The sequence below is a fragment of the Oncorhynchus tshawytscha genome, unplaced genomic scaffold (assembly GCF_018296145.1).
Source record: "Oncorhynchus tshawytscha isolate Ot180627B unplaced genomic scaffold, Otsh_v2.0 Un_scaffold_1_pilon_pilon, whole genome shotgun sequence".
In the NCBI taxonomy this organism is placed as follows: Eukaryota; Metazoa; Chordata; class Actinopteri; order Salmoniformes; family Salmonidae; genus Oncorhynchus; species Oncorhynchus tshawytscha.
The window spans coordinates 112573-135706 of record NW_024609676.1 but is presented as its reverse complement, the minus strand read 5'-3'; the positions used below and the strand labels follow the sequence as shown (position 1 = coordinate 135706).

Sequence of the window (23134 nt, the reverse complement as noted above, 5' to 3'; positions counted from 1 at the left end):
CAAAAAAACAAGCCATGAGGTCAAAGGAATTGTCCATAGAGCTCTGAGACAGGATTGTGTCGAGGCACAGATCTGGGGAAGGGTACCAAGATATTTCTGCAGCATTGAAGGTCCCCAAGAACACTGTGGCCTCCATCATTCCTAAATGGAAGGAGTTTGGAAACACCAAGACTCTTCCTAGAGCTGGACGCCCGGCCAAACTGAGGATTCAGGGGAGAAGGGCCTTGGTCAGAGAGGTGACCAAGAACCTGACGGTCACTCTGACAGAGCTCCAGGGTTCCTCTGTGGAGATGGGAGAACCTTCCAGAAGGACAACCATCTATGCAGCACTCCACCTATCAGGCCTTTATGGTGGAGTGGCCAGACGGAAGCCACTCCTCACTAAAAGGCACATGACAGACAACGCAGGACTGGCTTCGGGACACGTCTCTGAATGTCCTTCAGTGGCCAAGCCAGAGCCCGGACTTGAACCCAATCAAACACCTCTGGAGACTTAATATCTGTGCAGCGATGCTCCCCATCCAACCTAACAGAGGTTGAGAGGATCTACAGAGAATAATGGGAGAAACTCGCCAAATACAGGTGTGCCAAGCTGGTCCCTGGTCGTCACTAGTTAACACAGCCACAAAGTCGTAATCATGGCTAAGCCCTAATTTCTCTTCTTAAAATGTACTTTTAAACCAAACCCTAACTAATAAAGGCCAAGTTTGATGCGTTGGTCCACCAAACCTTCTGACCATTTGGGCGGAAGTGTCTGGGAACAAGATTAGGTGTTGTCTAAACTTAACTTTAGAGCGTGTTTCATACTTCAGCACAGCTTGTCCCCCTTTATATGTTTATATCTTATTCAACATAGTGGGTTATGTCACACTTGACATGGGTGATATTGTCACACAGTTATGCCACATTTATGAACCCTTTATAAAGCATGACATATACTTACAGATGCTAAATAACACATTTATGAAGTGCTTATGAAAGCATGAGGAAGGCTGTATAAAAGCCTTTATAAACTGAATGTAATTTAAAGCAGGACCATGGAGGTATACTGTGTATTCTGAAGTTATTATTTGAGAGCATTGAAGATTAAATCCCGATCAGTGAAAGAATGATTGATCTAGCTAACTAGCAGATTTACAATCAATCATCAACATCAATGATCAGCTGATAGTCTGTCCTCTTTTCTTGATGTCAATCATGTCTTTGGTAACCAGTGGTGGAGTGATATTTGTTTATGACATCATCATGTCTCAATCAAAGTGTGTACCGACAGATGGCCCCTTTTGAATATCTTTATAGGGGCGGCAGGGTAGCCTAGTGGTTAGAGCGTTGGACTAGTAACCGGTACGTTGCAAGTTGCAAGTTCAAACCCCCGAGCTGACAAGGTACAAATCTGTCGTTCTAACCGACTGTTCCTAGGCCGTCATTGAAAATAAGAATTTGTCCTTAACTGACATCAATGTCAATCTTGAATGGTAATTCATTTACTGGTGAAATGTCCACACTGCATGCCAATATATCATGGGAATATGCATTTAGATTTCTTGAATTACTGTTTTCTGAGTGAATTAACCAGGAGCTATATGTATCAATGCTTTCCAGACAACAGAGGCAATGAGACTACAGAGAAAGACCTGCTACAGACCAGTTACAACACCCTGACTAAAGAGAGAGACCAGCTACAGACCAGTTACAACACTATGACTAAAGAGAGAGACCAGCTACAGAAGGATAGAGATGATCTCATATCAAAGTTCTCTAATCTGAGTGCGTTAACCTGGTTAAATGATCATAACAACACATATCTAATATGCAGTAAACTTGTGTTTGTATTCAGAATAATAAAATGGAACTTCATGTTTTTGTCTTGTAGAACAAAAATGTCCTGAAGGCTGGCAGAAGTTTGAATCCAGTTGGTACTTCCTGTCTACAGTGAAAAAACCCTGGAGGGAGAGTAGACAGGACTGTCTGGAGAGAGGAGCAGATCTGGTGATCGTAAACAGTGATATGGAACAGGTGAGAGAGAGAGAGAGAGAGAGAGAGAGTGAGATGGCAGGGGGGTTAAGATCAAGCATATCTTGGTCAGTAATGCATCTTACAGTATTTAACACATGTAGTCTATATATAGTAGTTGACAATATCAGTATCTTTCTCACCAACAGGAGTTTCTCTGTGGCCTTTCTAAGAGAGCCTGGATTGGTCTGACTGACTCTGTTACTGAGGGGACCTGGAAATGGGTGGACGGCACCCCACTGACCACCCCAAGGTAAGAGAATACTGCTCTATAATAACACTGACCACCCCAAGGTAAGAGACTCATGTCCTAATAACACTGACCACCCCAAGGTAAGAGACTACTGCTCTAAAATAACACTGACCACCCCAAGGTGAGAGACTACTGCTCTATAATAACACTGACCACCCCAAGGTAAGAGACTCATGTCCTAATAACACTGACCACCCCAAGGTAAGAGACTACTGCTCTAAAATAACACTGACCACCCCAAGGTAAGTGTTAAAGGAATTTCATTCCTCTGTTTCAATTCCCAATTAAAATTAAACACTCTGTCAATTCATAAGGATTTGTAAGACCCTTATTTTATAGGAATGGACAGAGTCCCGGTCTTAAAGTCAAGTAGCAGCTTTATTTCAAGAGAGACTGAGTTCATACACATTTTACCACAGGTTATAAACTGAAAATGACGTCAGGGTTTTCTAAATGTTCTGTCTCTTCTTGACACTGGTAGAACGGCCCTATAGCTCTCAAGCCTTCCCTCCTCGCCTAGAGACAAGGTCAGTCAGTGTAGAGAAGCATTCTAGACAGTTCATTCATTTGTACCAAGGAACAGACCGTCATTGTTCTAAACTTTTGCCCACGTTCACACACATTATTTTCCAGTACAGGGATCAAGAAAGGAAACTTATACATATACTTATACATATACTCTTGGAAGTGCTTGCACAAAGGATAGTAACATCTCATCCTGTGTTCTTGGAATCTGAATATCTGGACTTGTCCAGTGACTGCTGAGAAAGATCAGCTGACAACAGGGGAAAGTCCTTGTGGCGGCACGGAGAGACGGCTGACCGGAGGGAATAGACCCCACTGGGACAGTCATGGGGTAGCTTCCCATTTCTGTAGTTTCCCATGCTTCGCAGTATGTTGGAAACACCCGCTTTAGCTACAGAAAGTCAACATACGAGAATACCCCTAGAGTCTGCGAGAGCGGGGGCGGAAGATGACTCATCGGCTGACAACATGGTAACGAATGGACTGGAAAACGACTATGAGTAATGAGAGCACAGCACAAGAGAACACCACAGCAACTGTCACAAGTTCTGCTGCAACAGTGGGCCACAAACAGATGCAGGTATGTGTCTGTGGTTGGAGGAAAGTTACATCACACCATGGGTTGAGGATCCACCAGGGGAAGAAGGGGTGTTTGGGTAAAGAGAGACAGAGAACTCGCATTGATTACTTTCTGCGAAAGCGATCAAATCAGTCGAATGAAGCACAGCAACTGGACGCAAACCATAGTTTGCAGTGCATCAGTACCACTGTCATGGAGGACGTAAACTCAAGCACCGAAGTAGCAACTGAGGTGGAACCAACAACAGGAGTGGAACTCACCCAGCCTCCCAGACCTGCAGTTGAGAGGAGACTACCAGGGCACAGACCGTATGTGAAGTGGCCTGGCGCCAGTGACAAGAAGTTGTGGGAAACAGTGAATACTGACCTTACCTTGACCCTCGAGAAACTTCGAGGCACAGTGGAGAAGAAGTTGGAGAGGATGGGGGACATCATCTATGAGTATGGGACAGAAAGATTTGGAGTGGAAGAGGCAAAAGGCGGGAGAAAGGTTCCAACCCCACCAGTTTCCAGGAGGCAACAAGAAATCAAGAGCCTCGTTCAAGAAAGGCGGCAGCTTAAGAAACAGTGGAAGAAGGCCTCGGAAGTGGAAAAGGAGGGCATAGAGGCACTTCAGGCTGACATCAAAACCCGGTTGGCATCCCTCCGTAGAGCAGAGAACCTACGGAAACGCAGAAGGAAGAAAGAACAAACTAGAACTCGATTCTATAAAGATCCCTTCAAGTTCCTTAAAAGTCTCTTCACAAAGGAAAAAAGTGGAGCTCTAAAAACAACAAAGAAAGACCTAGAGGAGCACCTGAGAACAACAAACTTTGACTCAAAGCGACATGAACATCTGGCCATCCCATCAGATATCCCACCCATTGAACATCATATTGAGACCAGCCCTCCGACATGGAAAGTGTTGGAAAACACAGTTCGACGGGCAAAATCAGCATCAGCCCCGGGGCCAAATGGAGTCCCGTACAAAGTGTATAAGAACGCATCAGACGTCCTGAGGTTCCTCTGGAGGCTTATGAGAACAGCTTGGTAGAAGAAGATAATACCCAAAATGTGGCGTAGGGCAGGTGGGGTCCTGTTCCCTAAGGAGAAGGATGCAGTGAACATCAGCCAATTCCACCCAATCTCTTTACTGAATGTCGAGGGTAAAATCTTCTTTAGGGTCATTGCCCAGAGGATGGCCGAGTACCTGCAAAGGAATGCGTACGTCGATACATCTGTACAGAAGGCAGGAATATCAGGGTTCTCTGGCTGCTTGGAACATTCCAGCATGATCTGGCACCAGATCCAAATGGCCAAGGTGGAGAAAAGGGACCTCCATATAGTCTTCCTCGACCTCGCCAATGCATTTGGCTCTGTGCCCCATGAACTCCTGTGGTCTGCCTTCAGATTTTTCCACATACCGGACACCATCACAAACCTGGTGAAGTCATACTTCCAGGATCTGCAGTTCTGCTTCACCACCTCAGAGTTCACCACCTCATGGCAGTGCCTGAATGTAGGTATAATGGCGGGATGTACCATTTCTCCGTTGGCATTCACAATGGCAATGGAGGTTATCATCAGATCCTCAAAATGGGTTGCTGGTGGACAGCGAGTCGATTCTGGTTTCCGCCTCCCTCCACTCAGAGCCTACATGGACGACATTACAACATTGACCACCACTGTCCCATGCACCAGGAGACTGCTCAGAAAACTCGAGGAGAACATCAGCTGGGCCCATATGAAGATTAAACCATCCAAGTCACGCAGCATCTCGATTGTGAAGGGAGTACTCTCTGACCTGAAATTCTTCATCGGAGATGACCAAATCCCAACAGTGTCTGAGCAGCCGGTAAAAAGCCTTGGAAGGTGGTATGATGCAAGCCTGAAGGACAAAGACCAGGTGCAACCGCTGCGCAAAGACATCAGTAGTAGCCTACAGTCCATCGACAACACCCAGCTACCTGGAAAGTTAAAGGCCTGGTGTCTGCAGTTTGGTCTCCTACCCCGGGTGTTGTGGCCCTTAGCACTGTATGAGGTTCCAATCTCAACAGTGGAGAAGATGGAAAGAGGAGTCACAGGCTACTTAAAGAAGTGTCTCGGAGTTCCACGATGCCTTACCACCATAGGCCTCTATGGAGATGGTGTCCTCAAGCTGCCCCTCACCAGTCTAACAGAGGAATTCAAGTGTGCAAAAACCAGGCTCCAGATGACACTGAATGAATCTCGAGACCCAGTGGTGAGCAACAACGCGCCGACCTTGGCAACTGGGCGCAAATGGAGGCCAGGAAAAGCAGTCCAGGAGGCAACAGCAGCCCTCAGACATGCTGACATTGTGGGTCATGTTCAGCAAGGGAGAGGAGGCCTTGGGCTAACTAGCCGTGCTGCTTGGAGTAAGGCCACTGCACCAGAGCGGCGGAAGATGGTAGTGCAGGAAGTACGCCATCAGGAGGAGGCTGCAAGGTGGGCCAAGGCAGTCTCTCTTGCCAAACAGGGACAGTGGACTCGATGGGACAGTGTGGAGAAGAGGAAGAGCAGCTGGAAGGATCTGTGGGCCATGGAAGCGAGGCGGTTGAGCTTTTCCATCAGAGCAACATATGACGTCCTTCCAACACCAGTTAATCTTCACCAAGGGTATGGTGAAGATCCGCACTGTGCCCTCTGTTCCATGCCAGCCAACCTCAGGCACATTCTCACAGGGTGTAAAACAAGCCTCACCCAAGGACGCTACACTTGGCGTCACAACCAAGTCCTTAAAAACCTTGCGTCCGCCCTGGAGGACAAGCGAGCTACCACCAACTCCCTACCACCCACAGCAGCATCACACTCCTTACGGACAAACTTTGTCCGCGAAGGGGCTAAACCACCGAAGAGCGGCTCTACACCATTAGAGCGAGACCAGCTGCGCTTGGCCCGCGACTGGAAAATGCTAGCTGACATTGGCCGGCAACTTGTGTTTTTTCCGGAGATTGCAAACACCACCCTAGGATTGATCACCCTGTCGCTGGCCGCCTTTGGGGAGGGTGTATAGTGTGAAAGGCCGAAACACCCTAGGAACCAAAGGTACACTACTGACGATGCGCTCCCCAACCACGCTCACTGTTCATTAACTCTTGGAAGTGCTTGCACAAAGGATAGTAACATCTCATCCTGTGTTCTTGGAATCAGTAACATTTAGTATTCTGATTAGTACATGTAAGGGAATACCCCCCTGAAATGGACAAAAATGAATGGAAAGTCATTGGCATTGGACAAACCATATAGACGGTGTCCAATACCACCCAATGTGGCGTTGATTCGTGTAAAGTTGATTGCAAATGCCATATGGCAAATGCCAGTTGTAACACTTCAAATATCCAACAGGTGGCGAGTGCGCTCCACCTTGGTTTTTCATATTGGAAATGCAACACAAGTCAACATCCAAAAGCAACATTTTGAAAAAGTGAATTTTTTTTCAAAAACTTATCACCCCCCAAAAAAGTGCTTTCTGGACCATTTTTGGAAATTCTTTCGATTTTTTTTGTCAATTACACATGTGTAAGAACTGTATGAATATACTTTTGTCCAATTTTATTATCATCATTTTTTATTTTATTTTACTTGCGCATAAGGAATATGTTTTGTCCATTTGCAATATGATTTCATAGGAAGTCAAAAGTCAAAAGTCAAAAATAGCAAAATTTTATAAAAAACTTCACACACCCTTAAAGTGCTTTCTGGACCGTTTTTCGAAATTCTTTCGCTTTTGTGTCAATTACACATGTATAAGAACTGTATCAACATACTTTAGTCATATTTTATTATCATAATTTAAAAACATTTTTTTTTACTTGCGCATAAGGAATATGTTTTGTCCATTTGCAATATGATTTCATAGGAAGTCAAAAGTCGAAAATGTGAACTTTAAAAAAAAACGTATCACCCTCGTAAAAAAGTGCTTTCTGGACCGTTTTTCAAAATTGTTTCGATTTTATGTCAATTAATCATGTGTAAGAACTGTATGAATATACTTTTGTAAAATTTTATTATCATAATTTTTTTTTTTACTTGTGAGTAAGGAATAAGATTTGTCCATTTGCAATATGATTTCATAGGAAGTCAAAAGTCAAAGTCAAAAGTCACTCGTTTTGGGGCCAAATGTTATAAGAAATTTGACATGCTCAAAAATCCTTTAGAAATGCAAAATTGACTGGCCTGATGAACACAGGATGGCCGGGCAGTGATAGTTGTTCCTTTCCATCACTCGTTGTGTTGATTTCATCATGTCCATTTGGTGATGTTTTTTTCACTATTGAATCATATTGCAAATGCACGTGCATTTGCAATATGTTTCAATGGGCATGTACCATCACGAATTTGTCATGCTCAAAAATCATGCAGAATTGCAAAATTGACTGACCTGATGAACACAGGATGGCCGGGCATTGATAGTGGGTCTTCTCCATCGCTCGTTGTGTTGATTTCATTATGTCCATTTGTTTATGTTTTCTCACTTTTACAAAGTCACTGTGCATTTGCAATTTGGTTCAATGGGCATGTACCATCACGAATTTGTCATGCTATAAAAATCCTGCATGAATGTGCAATTGACTGGCCCGATGAACTCGGGATGGCTGGGCAGTGATTCTGGTTCATCTCAATCGCTCGTTAGGGTTGATTTCAGAATGTCACTTTGGTGATGGTACCTCACTGTTTAAACATATTGCAAATGGACAAGAGTCACCAGCAAGTCACCGCCCATCAGTCAATTAGATATTATTCTGACACCAAACTGATACAAACTGACACCAAACCCACTTTTTCCAAATCGTTTAGTAGCCAACTATCACATACTTCAGAGCTGGCCCAAAATTCACAACGCCTTCAGTTCAAACCATAAAAAAACCTAGCTGCAGGTCCACTTCTGATGTTATGTGTAGGCCTAGCTGAGGCGACCCCGAATCCCAAGTTTCGGCTCGATATGTCATTTGGTGTCCAAGCAAGACCCTAATTGGTGCTGAAAATCCACTTTTTTCCATGACTTGCTACGGGGTCCTTGAATGAGCTATCGGACAGAAGCGTTGGAGTGATTTAGTTTTCCTTTGAAATTTTATGGGAAAAATTACTGATTTACAGTTCATGGGTATTGCCTAATCACACATATGAAGTTTTGGAAAGATCAGACTTTTTTAACCCTTCGAAACAGCCCCTGAGACATCAATTATGGCACTTCCGGTTGGCACAGGAAGCTATAAGTCAACACACATCCTCATTCGGGTATGCTTTTACAGAATCCTGAGTTTTAAGTCTTTACGTTAAGAACTGACTGATTTACACAGGGTTGAATGCACTGTCTATCAAATTGCAGGCAGGGTATTGATATACACTTTTAGGGCGATTTTAACCACTTCCGGTTGCCTCAGGAAGCTTATAATTGACACAGGTAGACCTCATAGTGGTCTGATGGACTGTCATAGAAGACAGATTCATAAGGCATTCATAACCCACATAGGCTTCAGGTTGAATTTAGAGGTGCAGGCAATGTATTCCTATAGGGAGAGAAGTCAATGCAAACTGTTTGATGTAAACACCTTCTTTTAACTGTTAAGGGTTAATAACACATGGCAAAGGTTAGGCTTGCACGGATCGGAAGGACCTCAGGAACGTACCTGAGGTCGAATTGTGCTTCTCACCCTAACGGTTCTCTCACTGTCACCCAAAAGCAAATGACATTTAGGGCCAGGCTTCATTTTGGGCCTTCTTTTTTTCAAGGTCGCTGCGCTTAGACCGAGCGAGCTACGGTCAAGCGGGATATCTCGTTGAACTCGGCACGGCCTAGGAATTATGGTAATGCCATTGCCTGCTCTCTGTGTCTTTAAGCACCGCACTTTGTCACTCCATCCTTGCTGTGTGTGTGTGTGAGAGCTTTTCTTTGGCATCTGTTGGGAGAAATGACTGACTTACAGTTCATGGGGGTTGCCTAATGACACATATGAAGTTTTGAAAAGATCTGACCTTTTTAACCCTTGGAAACAGCCACTATGACACCATTTAAGGCACTTCCGGTTAACACAGGAAGCTATAAATAAACTCATATCCTGATTGGGTTATGCCTTTACAGTATCCTGAGTTTTAAGTCTTTACGTTAAGAACTGAGTTATTTACAGAGGGTTTAGTGAGTGTGTGTTATTTCAGAAAATCATAGAAAATCACAGAAATCTCGAAGAGCTCCGCAGCGCACTTTAAAAAGATTCGTATGAACACCCTGCAACTGGATCTGTAACTATTTAAAAAAAAAAACCTATCTTTGAACATCACCAATTTGTCATTGTACGATTTCTCTTAAATGACGATAGATAAATGGCTGGTTCTTTTTTTATTGACACCGGAGGCTCCTTGACTTGACCTTGAAATTATTTCTCTATTTTCATTTTGGACCTTTAATCCCAGAGAAATGGCCATAACTCAAAAACCGTTGAGGCCTAGACGCCATCTTGTTCGGGGCCAACTGCCCATTATGTCAAACCTACGCTCACCAAGTTTCGGCTTCGAAATATTTTCCGTTTTGGAGATAAGGCCACGTCGTGATTCGTGATGTTTTGTACAATTGCAATATGATTGTTTATGCCCTCTTGTGGGATTTTCCGGGACAGCGGAAAAATGACCAAAATTTGATTATTTTATAAAACGGAAACCGAATGTCCGAGAAAGTTCATTTGATGACTTCCCGGTAGGTCCAGCCCTGCCGCTCGGCCCGACGCCGTCCGCGAATTTTAGAAACGTTTTCGGACATCTAGTAAGGGACTGTACATTTGCAATATGGACTCTCTCACTAACCATACAGCAAATGTCAAAATGTTCCCTTAAGGTATGTACAGTAACATAATAGTATTCGGATTAGTCAGTCCTGATTGAAATGTATACATAATTAGTCATCATTGAGAGACTACTGTTCTATAATAACACTGACCACACCAAGATAAGTGTTACTGGAATTAAATTCCTACATGTTTTAATACCCAATTAAATTAAACACTCACTCCACGTATAAGAATTTGTAAGACTCTTATTTGCATAAAATGGACAGAGACCAGTCTCAAAATCAATCAGCAGTGTTTATTCTCGAGAGTACTGAACATGATACAGTTTACCACAGGTTATAAACTGAAAATTACGTTATTAGTTTTCGAACTGTCCCGTCTCTTCTTTACCCTGGTACAAAGGCAATATCTCAAGCCTTCCCACATCGTCCCACACCAATTTAATATAATTTATGACGAGCCAAGGGCTTCCTGTGTAGATAAGCATTCTAGCCAGTCTGACGATAAGTTCATTCATTTCTACCAAGGAACAGACAGTCATTGTTCTAATTCTTGATTCTATTTACACACATTATATTCAGTACTAGGATTAAAAGAAAATTCATACATCTATACAGTAACATAATAGTATTCTGATTAGTCAGTCCTGATTGATATGTATACATAATTAGTCATTATTGATAAAAAAAATCCCTTAACAATAAGAGACTACTGCTCTGTAATAACACTGACCACCCCAAGGTAAGAGGACTACTGCTCTATTAACACTGACCAGCCCAAGGTAAGAGACTACTGCTTTAATAACACTCACCTCAGTGTAAGGAGTAGGAAGGATTCTCTGGGTTGTTCATAATCTTATGACTACAAGGTGAGATTTTACCATCCAGATGTGATAGAGACAAATGGAGGACAGAGGAGCCTCTTAAAAAGAAGAAGTTACAGGTCTGTGAGAGCCAGAAATCTTGCTTGTTTGTAGGTGACCAAATACATATTTCCCACCATAATTTGCAAATAAATTCAATAAAAATCCTACAATGAGATTTTCTTGATTTTTTTTTCTCATTTTGTCTGTCATAGTTGAAGTGTACCTATGATGAAAATTACAGGCCTCTCTCATCTTTTTAAGTGGGAGAACTTGCACAATTGGTGGCTGACTAAATACTTTTTTGCCCCACTGTACTTACACTGATACTCAAAATACACACATACATGTACACATAACCCTAAAACTAACCCTAGCTCCTAACCCTAAAACTATACTAATTCTAACCTTAACCCTAACCCCCCTAGAAATAGTATTTAACACATCCACACACACTTCCACATTCTTCACACTCGCTGTGCTACTGTTTATTTTCTGTCCTAATTGCCTAGTCACTTTTTTTTGTGTTACTATTTTTATTTTTTATTTAGCAAATGTTTTACTAATTTATTTCTTACTGTTTAACTCTGCATTGTTGGGGAAGGACCCATAACTAAACATGTCATGGTAAAGTCTACACCTGTTCTATTTCGCTCATGTGACAAATCAAAATGTTTATTCATTATTTTCTCTGTCTTGTTTACCCTGTAGTTACTGGCACAAACTGCAGCTTGAGAATGATGGTGACACCCCAGCAAATCGGATGGAGGACTGTGTTGAGCTGAACACAGAAACATGGCGTCCTGGAAACGCATGGAATGACCTGTCATGTTCAGACAATCATTACTGGATTTGTGAGAAAGTGGTTTAACAACACCATGACAACAGAGGAGGCTGGTGGGAGGACTGAAAGGAATTTTATAATATCTGTACATTACAATTCTACCGGTGACTGCAAAAGTACAATGATTAATGTTTTGCTTGAGCTTGAGATTAAGAATCAGTGATAGGCCTTGCAAGTGCATGAAAAGGTCACCTGTACAAAGTCATATGTTTGTGTGTTGAAACTATACTTTGGGTAACAGATAGATAAAGGGAACCAAGTGTTCCTGTTGTTGCTATGTTCCAGTCTTACTTCTGCTTGCACATGACAGCAAAAATGGGAAGAGTGATTGGGGAACTAACTGCCAATAACACAATAAGCTGAACTCTGCCTAGCAGAGACATCTTTGTATTACCAACTATTAATTATGAGCTTATATGGTGTTAAAGTTAAGGGACATCACCCCGGGTGCGGTGATCCTCAGTAGGGGATAAAAAGGGAAAACACCATATTTTGTGATGAGTGTGTTACATGCAAATTACTGTAAGTGTATACTCCGGCTTGCAATCTGGCTTGCAATCCTTATTAAACAAACTAACCTCTGATCAAGGATGTTTCCTGTGGTCACTTGTGTGCACATAGGGCAGAATTTCCTTTACAATTCTTGGCGACGAGGATGGGGTGGATAATGGGCGGTCTTCAACTGATTCCAGAGTGAAGACAGGTCAACCGTACATGACGGTCAACAGTGACCCAGGGAATTCTCACTCCACATAGAGGTTGGAGCAGATGAAACCCGCCTGAAATCACTGGAGCAGGGGAGACTGTCTACTCTATCCTAAACAAATTTAGATAAGACCTGGATTCTTTGATCATGGGTTAACAAGCTTAGTTTAAAGAAAATGAGCACTAAGTTTTAAGAAAATAGCGAGCTCAGTGAATGAGAGATAGGGGTAGAGTCCTCTTGAAAGGTCTTTTCTCAAAAGGGGCGTGAGTCCTCTGAGAAGGTCTTTTCTCAAAAGGGGCGTGAGTCCTCTGAGAGAAGACAATGAGAGATAGGGATAGAGTCCTCTTGAAAGAAGAGTTCAAACAGGTGCCATTAATACAGGTAACAAGTGGAGGACAGAGGAGCCTCTTAAAGAAGAAGTTACAGGTCTGTGAGAGCCAGAAATCTTGCTTGTTTGTCGGTGACCAAATACTTATTTTCCACCATAATTTGCAAATAAATTCATTAAAAATCCTACAATGTGATTTTCTGTATTTTTTTTCTCATTTTGTCTGTCATAGTTGAAGTGTACCTATGATGAAAATGACAGGCCTCGATCATCTTTTTAAGTTACACCAGCTCTGTCAGGAGGAAAGTCCAAAATTCACCTAACTTATTGTGGGAAGCTTGTGGAAGGCTACCCGAAATGTTTGACCCAAGTTGAACAATTTAAAGGCAATGCTACCAAATACTAATTGAGTGTATGTAAACGTCTGACCCACTGGGAATGTGATGAAATAAATAAAAGATTAAATAAATCATTCTCCCTACTATTATTCTGGCATTTCTCATTCTTAACACCCCGGCCATCCTACAATCTAAGCTAGATGCCCTCAATGTCAAACACAAATTATCAAGGAACCTACCAGGTACAAACCTAAATCCATAAACACGGGCACCTTCATAGACATCATCATGACCAACCTGCCCTCTAAATATACCTCTGCTGTCTTCAACCAGGATCTCAGCAATCACTGCCTCATTGCCTGCGTCCGTAATGGGTCCGCGGTCAAATGACCACCCCTCGTCACTGTCAAAAGCTCCCTAAAACACTTCAGCGAGCAGGCCTTTCTAGTCAACCTGGCCCGGGTATCCTGGAAGGATATTGACCTCATCCCGTCAGTAGAGGATGCCTGGTTATTCTTTAAAAGTGCTTTCCTCACCAACATAAATAAGCATGTCCCTTTCAAGAAATGTTGAACAAAGATCAGATATAGCCCTTGGTTCACTCCAGACTTGACTGCACATGACCAGCACAAAAACATCCTGTGGTGTACTGCATTAGCATCAAATAGCCCCCGCAATATGCAACCTTCCAGGGAAGTTAGGAACCAATATACACAGTCTGTTAGGAAAGCAAAGGCTAGCTTTTTCAAACAGAAATTTGCATCCTGTAGCACTAATTCCAAAAAGCTTTGGGACACTGTAAAGTACAAGGAGAATAAGATCATCTCCTCCCAGCTGCCCACTGCACTGAGGCGAGGAAACACTGTCACCACCGATAAATCTACGATAACCGAGAATTTCAATAAGCATTTGTCTACGGCTGGCCATGCTTTCCACCTGGCTATTCTTACCCCGGCCAACAGTTCTGCACCCCCCGCAGCAATTTGCCCAAGCCCCCCCGCTTCTCCGTCACCCAAATCCAGACAGCTGATGTTCTGAAAGAGCTGCAAAATCTGGACCCCTACAAATCAGCTGGGCTAGAGAATCTGGACCCTCTCGTACTAAAATGATCTGCCGCAGTTGTTGCAAACCCTATTACTAGCCTGTTCAACCTCAGAGAGTGACCAACTACAGATCAGCTACAACAACCTGACTAAAGAGAGAGAACAGTTACAGTCCAGTTATAACAACCAGCTACAGACAAGTTACCACACCCTGACTAAAGATATAGAAAACTTAAAGCCTATTTAACACAACCTGACTGAGGAGAGATATCAGCTAGAGACCAGTTTCAACAACCTGACTAAAGAGAGAGACCAGATGCAGACCAGATTCAACAACCTGACTAAAGAGAGAGTCCAGCTACAGACCAGTTACAACACCCTGACTAAATAACGAGACCAGCTACAGACCAGTTACAACAATGACTAAAGAGAGAGACCAGATACAAAAACCTTACTAAAGAGAGAGACCAGCTACATAGGGAGAGAGATGATCTCATGAGAAGGTTCTCTAATCGTTTACTTAATATATGATCATGACATCAATTGCACATTGCGTTGTTACTTCCGGCGCCGACAGAGATGGCCGCCTCGCTTCGCGTTCCTAGGAAACTATGCAGTTTTTTGTTTTTTTACGTGTTATTTCTTACACTAGTACCCCAGGTCATCTTAGGTTTCATTACATACAGCCGAGAAGAACTACTGAATAAGATCAGCGTCAACTCACCATCAGTACGACCAAGAATATGTTTTTTGCGATGCGGATCCTGTGTACAGGTCTGTGAGAGCCAGAAATCTTGCTTGTTTGTAGGTGACCAAATACATATTTCCCACCATAATTTGCAAATAAATTCAATAAAAATCCTACAATGAGATTTTCTTGATTTTTTTTTCTCATTTTGTCTGTCATAGTTGAAGTGTACCTATGATGAAAATTACAGGCCTCTCTCATCTTTTTAAGTGGGAGAACTTGCACAATTGGTGGCTGACTAAATACTTTTTTGCCCCACTGTACTTACACTGATACTCAAAATACACACATACATGTACACATAACCCTAAAACTAACCCTAGCTCCTAACCCTAAAACTATACTAATTCTAACCTTAACCCTAACCCCCCTAGAAATAGTATTTAACACATCCACACACACTTCCACATTCTTCACACTCGCTGTGCTACTGTTTATTTTCTGTCCTAATTGCCTAGTCACTTTTTTTTGTGTTACTATTTTTATTTTTTTATTTAGCAAATGTTTTACTAATTTATTTCTTACTGTTTAACTCTGCATTGTTGGGGAAGGACCCATAACTAAACATGTCATGGTAAAGTCTACACCTGTTCTATTTCGCTCATGTGACAAATCAAAATGTTTATTCATTATTTTCTCTGTCTTGTTTACCCTGTAGTTACTGGCACAAACTGCAGCTTGAGAATGATGGTGACACCCCAGCAAATCGGATGGAGGACTGTGTTGAGCTGAACACAGAAACATGGCGTCCTGGAAACGCATGGAATGACCTGTCATGTTCAGACAATCATTACTGGATTTGAGAAAGTGGTTTAACAACACCATGACAACAGAGGAGGCTGGTGGGAGGACTGAAAGGAATTTTATAATATCTGTACATTACAATTCTACCGGTGACTGCAAAAGTACAATGATTAATGTTTTGCTTGAGCTTGAGATTAAGAATCAGTGATAGGCCTTGCAAGTGCATGAAAAGGTCACCTGTACAAAGTCATATGTTTGTGTGTTGAAACTATACTTTGGGTAACAGATAGATAAAGGGAACCAAGTGTTCCTGTTGTTGCTATGTTCCAGTCTTACTTCTGCTTGCACATGACAGCAAAAATGGGAAGAGTGATTGGGGAACTAACTGCCAATAACACAATAAGCTGAACTCTGCCTAGCAGAGACATCTTTGTATTACCAACTATTAATTATGAGCTTATATGGTGTTAAAGTTAAGGGACATCACCCCGGGTGCGGTGATCCTCAGTAGGGGATAAAAAGGGAAAACACCATATTTTGTGATGAGTGTGTTACATGCAAATTACTGTAAGTGTATACTCCGGCTTGCAATCTGGCTTGCAATCCTTATTAAACAAACTAACCTCTGATCAAGGATGTTTCCTGTGGTCACTTGTGTGCACATAGGGCAGAATTTCCTTTACAATTCTTGGCGACGAGGATGGGGTGGATAATGGGCGGTCTTCAACTGATTCCAGAGTGAAGACAGGTCAACCGTACATGACGGTCAACAGTGACCCAGGGAATTCTCACTCCACATAGAGGTTGGAGCAGATGAAACCCGCCTGAAATCACTGGAGCAGGGGAGACTGTCTACTCTATCCTAAACAAATTTAGATAAGACCTGGATTCTTTGATCATGGGTTAACAAGCTTAGTTTAAAGAAAATGAGCACTAAGTTTTAAGAAAATAGCGAGCTCAGTGAATGAGAGATAGGGGTAGAGTCCTCTTGAAAGGTCTTTTCTCAAAAAGGGGCGTGAGTCCTCTGAGAGAAGACAATGAGAGATAGGGATAGAGTCCTCTTGAAAGAAGAGTTCAAACAGGTGCCATTAATACAGGTAACAAGTGGAGGACAGAGGAGCCTCTTAAAGAAGAAGTTACAGGTCTGTGAGAGCCAGAAATCTTGCTTGTTTGTCGGTGACCAAATACTTATTTTCCACCATAATTTGCAAATAAATTCATTAAAAATCCTACAATGTGATTTTCTGTATTTTTTTTCTCATTTTGTCTGTCATAGTTGAAGTGTACCTATGATGAAAATGACAGGCCTCGATCATCTTTTTTAAGTTACACCAGCTCTGTCAGGAGGAAAGTCCAAAATTCACCTAACTTATTGTGGGAAGCTTGTGGAAGGCTACCCGAAATGTTTGACCCAAGTTGAACAATTTAAAGGCAATGCTACCAAATACTAATTGAGTGTATGTAAACGTCTGACCCACTGGGAATGTGATGAAATAAATAAAAGATTAAATAAATCATTCTCCCTACTATTATTCTGGCATTTCTCATTCTTAACACCCGGCCATCCTACAATCTAAGCTAGATGCCCTCAATGTCAAACACAAATTATCAAGGAACCTACCAGGTACAAACCTAAATCCATAAACACGGGCACCTTCATAGACATCATCATGACCAACCTGCCCTCTAAATATACCTCTGCTGTCTTCAACCAGGATCTCAGCAATCACTGCCTCATTGCCTGCGTCCGTAATGGGTCCGCGGTCAAATGACCACCCCTCGTCACTGTCAAAAGCTCCCTAAAACACTTCAGCGAGCAGGCCTTTCTAGTCAACCTGGCCCGGGTATCCTGGAAGGATATTGACCTCATCCCGTCAGTAGAGGATGCCTGGTTATTCTTTAAAAGTGCTTTCCTCACCAACATAAATAAGCATGTCCCTTTCAAGAAATGTTGAACAAAGATCAGATATAGCCCTTGGTTCACTCCAGACTTGACTGCACATGACCAGCACAAAAACATCCTGTGGTGTACTGCATTAGCATCAAATAGCCCCCGCAATATGCAACCTTCCAGGGAAGTTAGGAACCAATATACACAGTCTGTTAGGAAAGCAAAGGCTAGCTTTTTCAAACAGAAATTTGCATCCTGTAGCACTAATTCCAAAAAGCTTTGGGACACTGTAAAGTACAAGGAGAATAAGATCATCTCCTCCCAGCTGCCCACTGCACTGAGGCGAGGAAACACTGTCACCACCGATAAATCTACGATAACCGAGAATTTCAATAAGCATTTGTCTACGGCTGGCCATGCTTTCCACCTGGCTATTCTTACCCCGGCCAACAGTTCTGCACCCCCCGCAGCAATTTGCCCAAGCCCCCCCGCTTCTTTTTTACGTGTTATTTCTTACACTAGTACCCCAGGTCATCTTAGGTTTCATTACATACAGCCGAGAAGAACTACTGAATAAGATCAGCGTCAACTCACCATCAGTACGACCAAGAATATGTTTTTTGCGATGCGGATCCTGTGTTCTGCCTTACAACCAGTGCAACGGAGTGGATTACATGCAGCGACCCAAAAAAACGACTCAGAAAAAGAGGGAAACGAAGCGGTCTTCTGGTCAGACTCCGGAGACGGGCACACCGTGCACCACTCCCTAGCATTCTTCTTGCCAATGTCCAGTCTCTTGACAACAAGGTTGATGAAATCCGAGCAAGGGTAGCATTCCAGAGGGACATCAGAGACTGTAACGTTCTCTGCTTCACGGAAACATGGCTAACTGGAGAGACGCTATCCGAAGCGGTGCAGCCAGCGGGTTTCTCCACGCATCGCGCCGACAGAAACAATCTAAACAATCTAATTATCTACCAAGAGAATTCTCTTCGATTATAATCACAGCCGTATATATCCCCCCCCAAGCAGACACATCGATGGCTCTGAACGAACTTTATTTAACTCTCTGCAAACTGGAAACGATTTATCCGGATGCTGCATTCATTGTAGCTGGGGATTTTAACAAGGCTAATCTGAAAACAAGACTCCCTAAATTTTATCAGCATATCGATTGCGCAACCAGGGGTGGAAAGACCCTGGATCATTGTTACTCTAACTTCCGCGACGCATATAAGGCCCTGCCCCGCCCCCCTTTCGGAAAAGCTGACCACGACTCCATTTTGTTGATCCCTGCCTACAGACAGAAACTAAAACAAGAAGCTCCCACGCTGAGGTCTGTCCAACGCTGGTCTGACCAAGCTGACTCCACACTCCAAGACTGCTTCCATCACGTGGACTGGGAGATGTTTCGTATTGCGTCAGACAACAACATTGACGAATACGCTGATTCGGTGTGCGAGTTCATTAGAACGTGCGTTGAAGATGTCGTTCCCATAGCAACGATTAAAACATTCCCTAACCAGAAACCGTGGATTGATGGCAGCATTCGTGTGAAACTGAAGGCGCGAACCACTGCTTTTAATCAGGGCAAGGTGTCTGGTAACATGACTGAATACAAACAGTGCAGCTATTCCCTCCGCAAGGCTATCAAACAAGCTAAGCGCCAGTACAGAGACAAAGTAGAATCTCAATTCAACGGCTCAGACACAAGAGGCATGTGGCAGGGTCTACTGTCAATCACGGACTACAGGAAGAAACCCAGCCCAGTCACGGACCAGGATGTCTTGCTCCCAGGCAGACTAAATAACTTTTTTGCCCGCTTTGAGGACAATACAGTGCCACTGACACGGCCTGCAACGAAAACATGCGGTCTCTCCTTCACTGCAGCCGAAGTGAGTAAGACATTTAAACGTGTTAACCCTTGCAAGGCTGCAGGCCCAGACGGCATCCCCAGCCGCGCCCTCAGAGCATGCGCAGACCAGCTGGCCGGTGTGTTTACGGACATATTCAATCAATCCCTATACCAGTCTGCTGTTCCCACATGCTTCAAGAGGGCCACCATTGTTCCTGTTCCCAAGAAAGTTAAGGTAACTGAGCTAAACGACTACCGCCCCGTAGCACTCACATCCGTCATCATGAAGTGCTTTGAGAGACTAGTCAAGGACCATATCACCTCCACCCTACCTGACACCCTAGACCCACTCCAATTTGCTTACCGCCCAAATAGGTCCACAGACGATGCAATCTCAACCACACTGCACACTGCCCTAACCCATCTGGACAAGAGGAATACCTATGTGAGAATGCTGTTCATCGACTACAGCTCGGCATTCAACACCATAGTACCCTCCAAGCTCGATCAAGCTCGAGACCCTGGGTCTCGACCCCGCCCTGTGCAACTGGGTACTGGACTTCCTGACGGGCCGCCCCCAGGTGGTGAGGGTAGGCAACAACATCTCCTCCCCGCTGATCCTCAACACTGGGGCCCCACAAGGGTGCGTTCTGAGCCCTCTCCTGTACTCCCTGTTCACCCACGACTGCGTGGCCACGCACGCCTCCAACTCAATCATCAAGTTTGCGGACGACACAACAGTGGTAGGCTTGATTACCAACAACGACGAGACGGCCTACAGGGAGGAGGTGAGGGCCCTCGGAGTGTGGTGTCAGGAAAATAACCTCACACTCAACGTCAACAAAACTAGGGAGATGATTGTGGACTTCATGAAACAGCAGAGGGAACAACCCCCCATCCACATCGATGGAACAGTAGTGGAGAGGGTAGCAAGTTTTACGTTCCTCGGCATACACATCACAGACAAACTGAATTGGTCCACTCACACAGACAGCATCGTGAGGAAGGCGCAGCAGCGCCTCTTCAACCTCAGGAGGCTGAAGAAATTCGGCTTGTCACCAAAAGCACTCACAAACTTCTACAGATGCACAATCGAGAGCATCCTGGCGGGCTGTATCACCGCCTGGTATGGCAACTGCACCGCCCTCAACCGTAAGGCTCTCCAGAGGGTAGTGAGGTCTGCTCAACGCATCACCGGGGGCAAACTACCTGCCCTCCAGGACACCTACACCACCCGATGCTACAGGAAGGCCATAAAGATCATCAAGGACATCAACCACCCGAGCCACTGCCTGTTCACCCCGCTGTCATCCAGAAGGCGAGATCAGTACAGGTGCATCAAAGCTGGGACCGAGAGACTGAAAAACAGCTTCTATCTCAAGGCCATCAGACTGTTAAACAGCCACCACTAACATTGAGTGGCTACTGCCAACTCACTGTCAATGACACTGACTCTACTCCAGCCACTTTAATAATGGGAATTGATGGGAAATTATGTAAATATATCACTAGCCACTTTAAACAATGCTACCTTATATAATGTTACTTACCCTACATTATTCATCTCATATGCATACGTAGATACTGTACTCTATATCATCGACTGCATCCTTATGTAATACATGTATCACTAGCCACTTTAACTATGCCACTTGGTTTACATACTCATCTATATGTATATACTGTACTCGATATCATCTACTGTATCTTGCCTATGCTGCTCTGTACCATCACTCATTCATATATCCTTATGTACATATTCTTTATCCCCTTACACTGTGTATAAGACAGTAGTTTTTTGGAATTGTTAGTTAGATTACTTGTTCGTTATTACTGCATTGTCGGAACTAGAAGCACAAGCATTTCGCTACACTCGCATTAACATCTGCTAACCATGTGTATGTGACAAATAAAATTTGATTTGATTAGATTTTGATTTGTTTAATAATAAGAGGTGCATAATAATTAAATGTTTTTGTCTTGTAGACCAAACCTGTCCTGAAGGCTGGCAGAAGTTTGAATCCAGCTGGTACTTCCTGTCTACTGAGACTGAAACCTGGAAGGAGAGCAGACAGGACTGTCTGGAGAGAGGAGCAGACCTGGTGATCATAAACAGTGATATGGAACAGGTGACAGAGAGAGAATTTGAACAAAAGCACAGATTAATAAATAAAGGAACACTGTCCTTTAACATGGTCTACCAGATTCCTGATCAAATGTGATTGGATCTTTAAAGTGTGACCTGCAGTTGGACAAAGACAGAGGGAAGAACAGAACGCTGCACAGACAGATCCGCACGCTGCACACAGGCAGATCCGCACGCTACACACAGGCAGAGACCCGCACGCTGCACAGGCAGATCCGCACGCTGCACACAGGCAGATCCGCACGCTACACACAGGCAGAGACCCGCACGCTGCACAGGCAGATCCGCACGCTGCACACAGGCAGATCCGCACGCTACACACAGGCAGAGACCCGCACGCTGCACAGGCAGATCCGCACGCTACACACAGGCAGAGACCCGCACGCTGCACACAGGCAGAGACCCGCACGCTGCACACAGGCAGAGACCCGCACGCTGCACACAGGCAGAGACCCGCACGCTACACACAGGCAGAGACCTGCACGCTGCACACAGGCAGAGACCCGCACGCTACACACAGGCAGAGACCCGCACGCTACACACAGGCAGAGACCCGCACGCTGCACACAGGCAGATCCGCACGCTACACACAGGCAGAGACCCGCACGCTGCACAGGCAGATCCGCACGCTGCACACAGGCAGATCCGCACGCTACACACAGGCAGAACAGAACGCTACACACAGGCAGATCCGCACACTGCACACAGGCAGATCCGCACGCTGCACACAGGCAGATCCGCACGCTGCACACAGGCAGACCCGCACGCTACACACAGGCAGAGACCCGCACGCTACACACAGGCAGAACAGAACGCTGCACAGGCAGATCCGCACACTGCACACAGGCAGATCCGCACGCTACACACAGGCAGAACAGAACGCTGCACAGGCAGATCCGCACACTGCACACAGGCAGATCCGCACGCTACACACAGGCAGAGACCCGCACGCTGCACACAGGCAGATCCGCACGCTGCACACAGGCAGATCCGCACGCTGCACACAGGCAGAACAGAACGCTGCACAGGCAGATCCGCACGCTGCACACAGGCAGATCCGCACGCTACACACAGGCAGATCCGCACGCTGCACACAGGCAGATCCGCACGCTGCACACAGGCAGATCCGCACGCTGCACACAGGCAGATCCGCACGCTGCACACAGGCAGATCCGCACGCTACACACAGGCAGATCCGCACGCTGCACACAGGCAGATCCGCACGCTGCACACAGGCAGATCCGCACGCTACACACAGGCAGATCCGCACGCTACACACAGGCAGATCCGCACGCTGCACAGGCAGATCCGCACGCTGCACACAGGCAGATCCGCACGCTGCACACAGGCAGATCCGCACGCTGCACACAGGCAGAGACCCGCACGCTGCACACAGGCAGATCCGCACGCTGCACACAGGCAGATCCGCACGCTGCACACAGGCAGATCCGCACGCTACACACAGGCAGATCCGCAC

General features: G+C 44.6%; 2 protein-coding genes across 2 annotated transcripts in view; one reads left to right on the top strand and one right to left on the bottom strand.

The window, feature by feature from the left end:
• Positions 1-12446, top strand: part of LOC112241487 (CD209 antigen-like protein C) — a 63097-nt gene extending 50651 nt beyond the window's left edge. The window contains exons 3-6 of the mRNA XM_042316875.1: positions 1603-1767; positions 1874-2016; positions 2163-2266; positions 11726-12446. Of these exons, the coding sequence (XP_042172809.1) occupies positions 1603-1767; positions 1874-2016; positions 2163-2266; positions 11726-11885 (572 nt within the window). The 3' untranslated portion in view covers positions 11886-12446. The remainder of the gene's footprint in view (positions 1-1602; positions 1768-1873; positions 2017-2162; positions 2267-11725) is intronic.
• The window catches only part of LOC112239123 (C-type lectin domain family 4 member M-like), a 192036-nt gene that overhangs the window by 93832 nt on the left and 75070 nt on the right, over positions 1-23134 (bottom strand). The gene's annotated exons all lie outside the window — the stretch shown is intronic.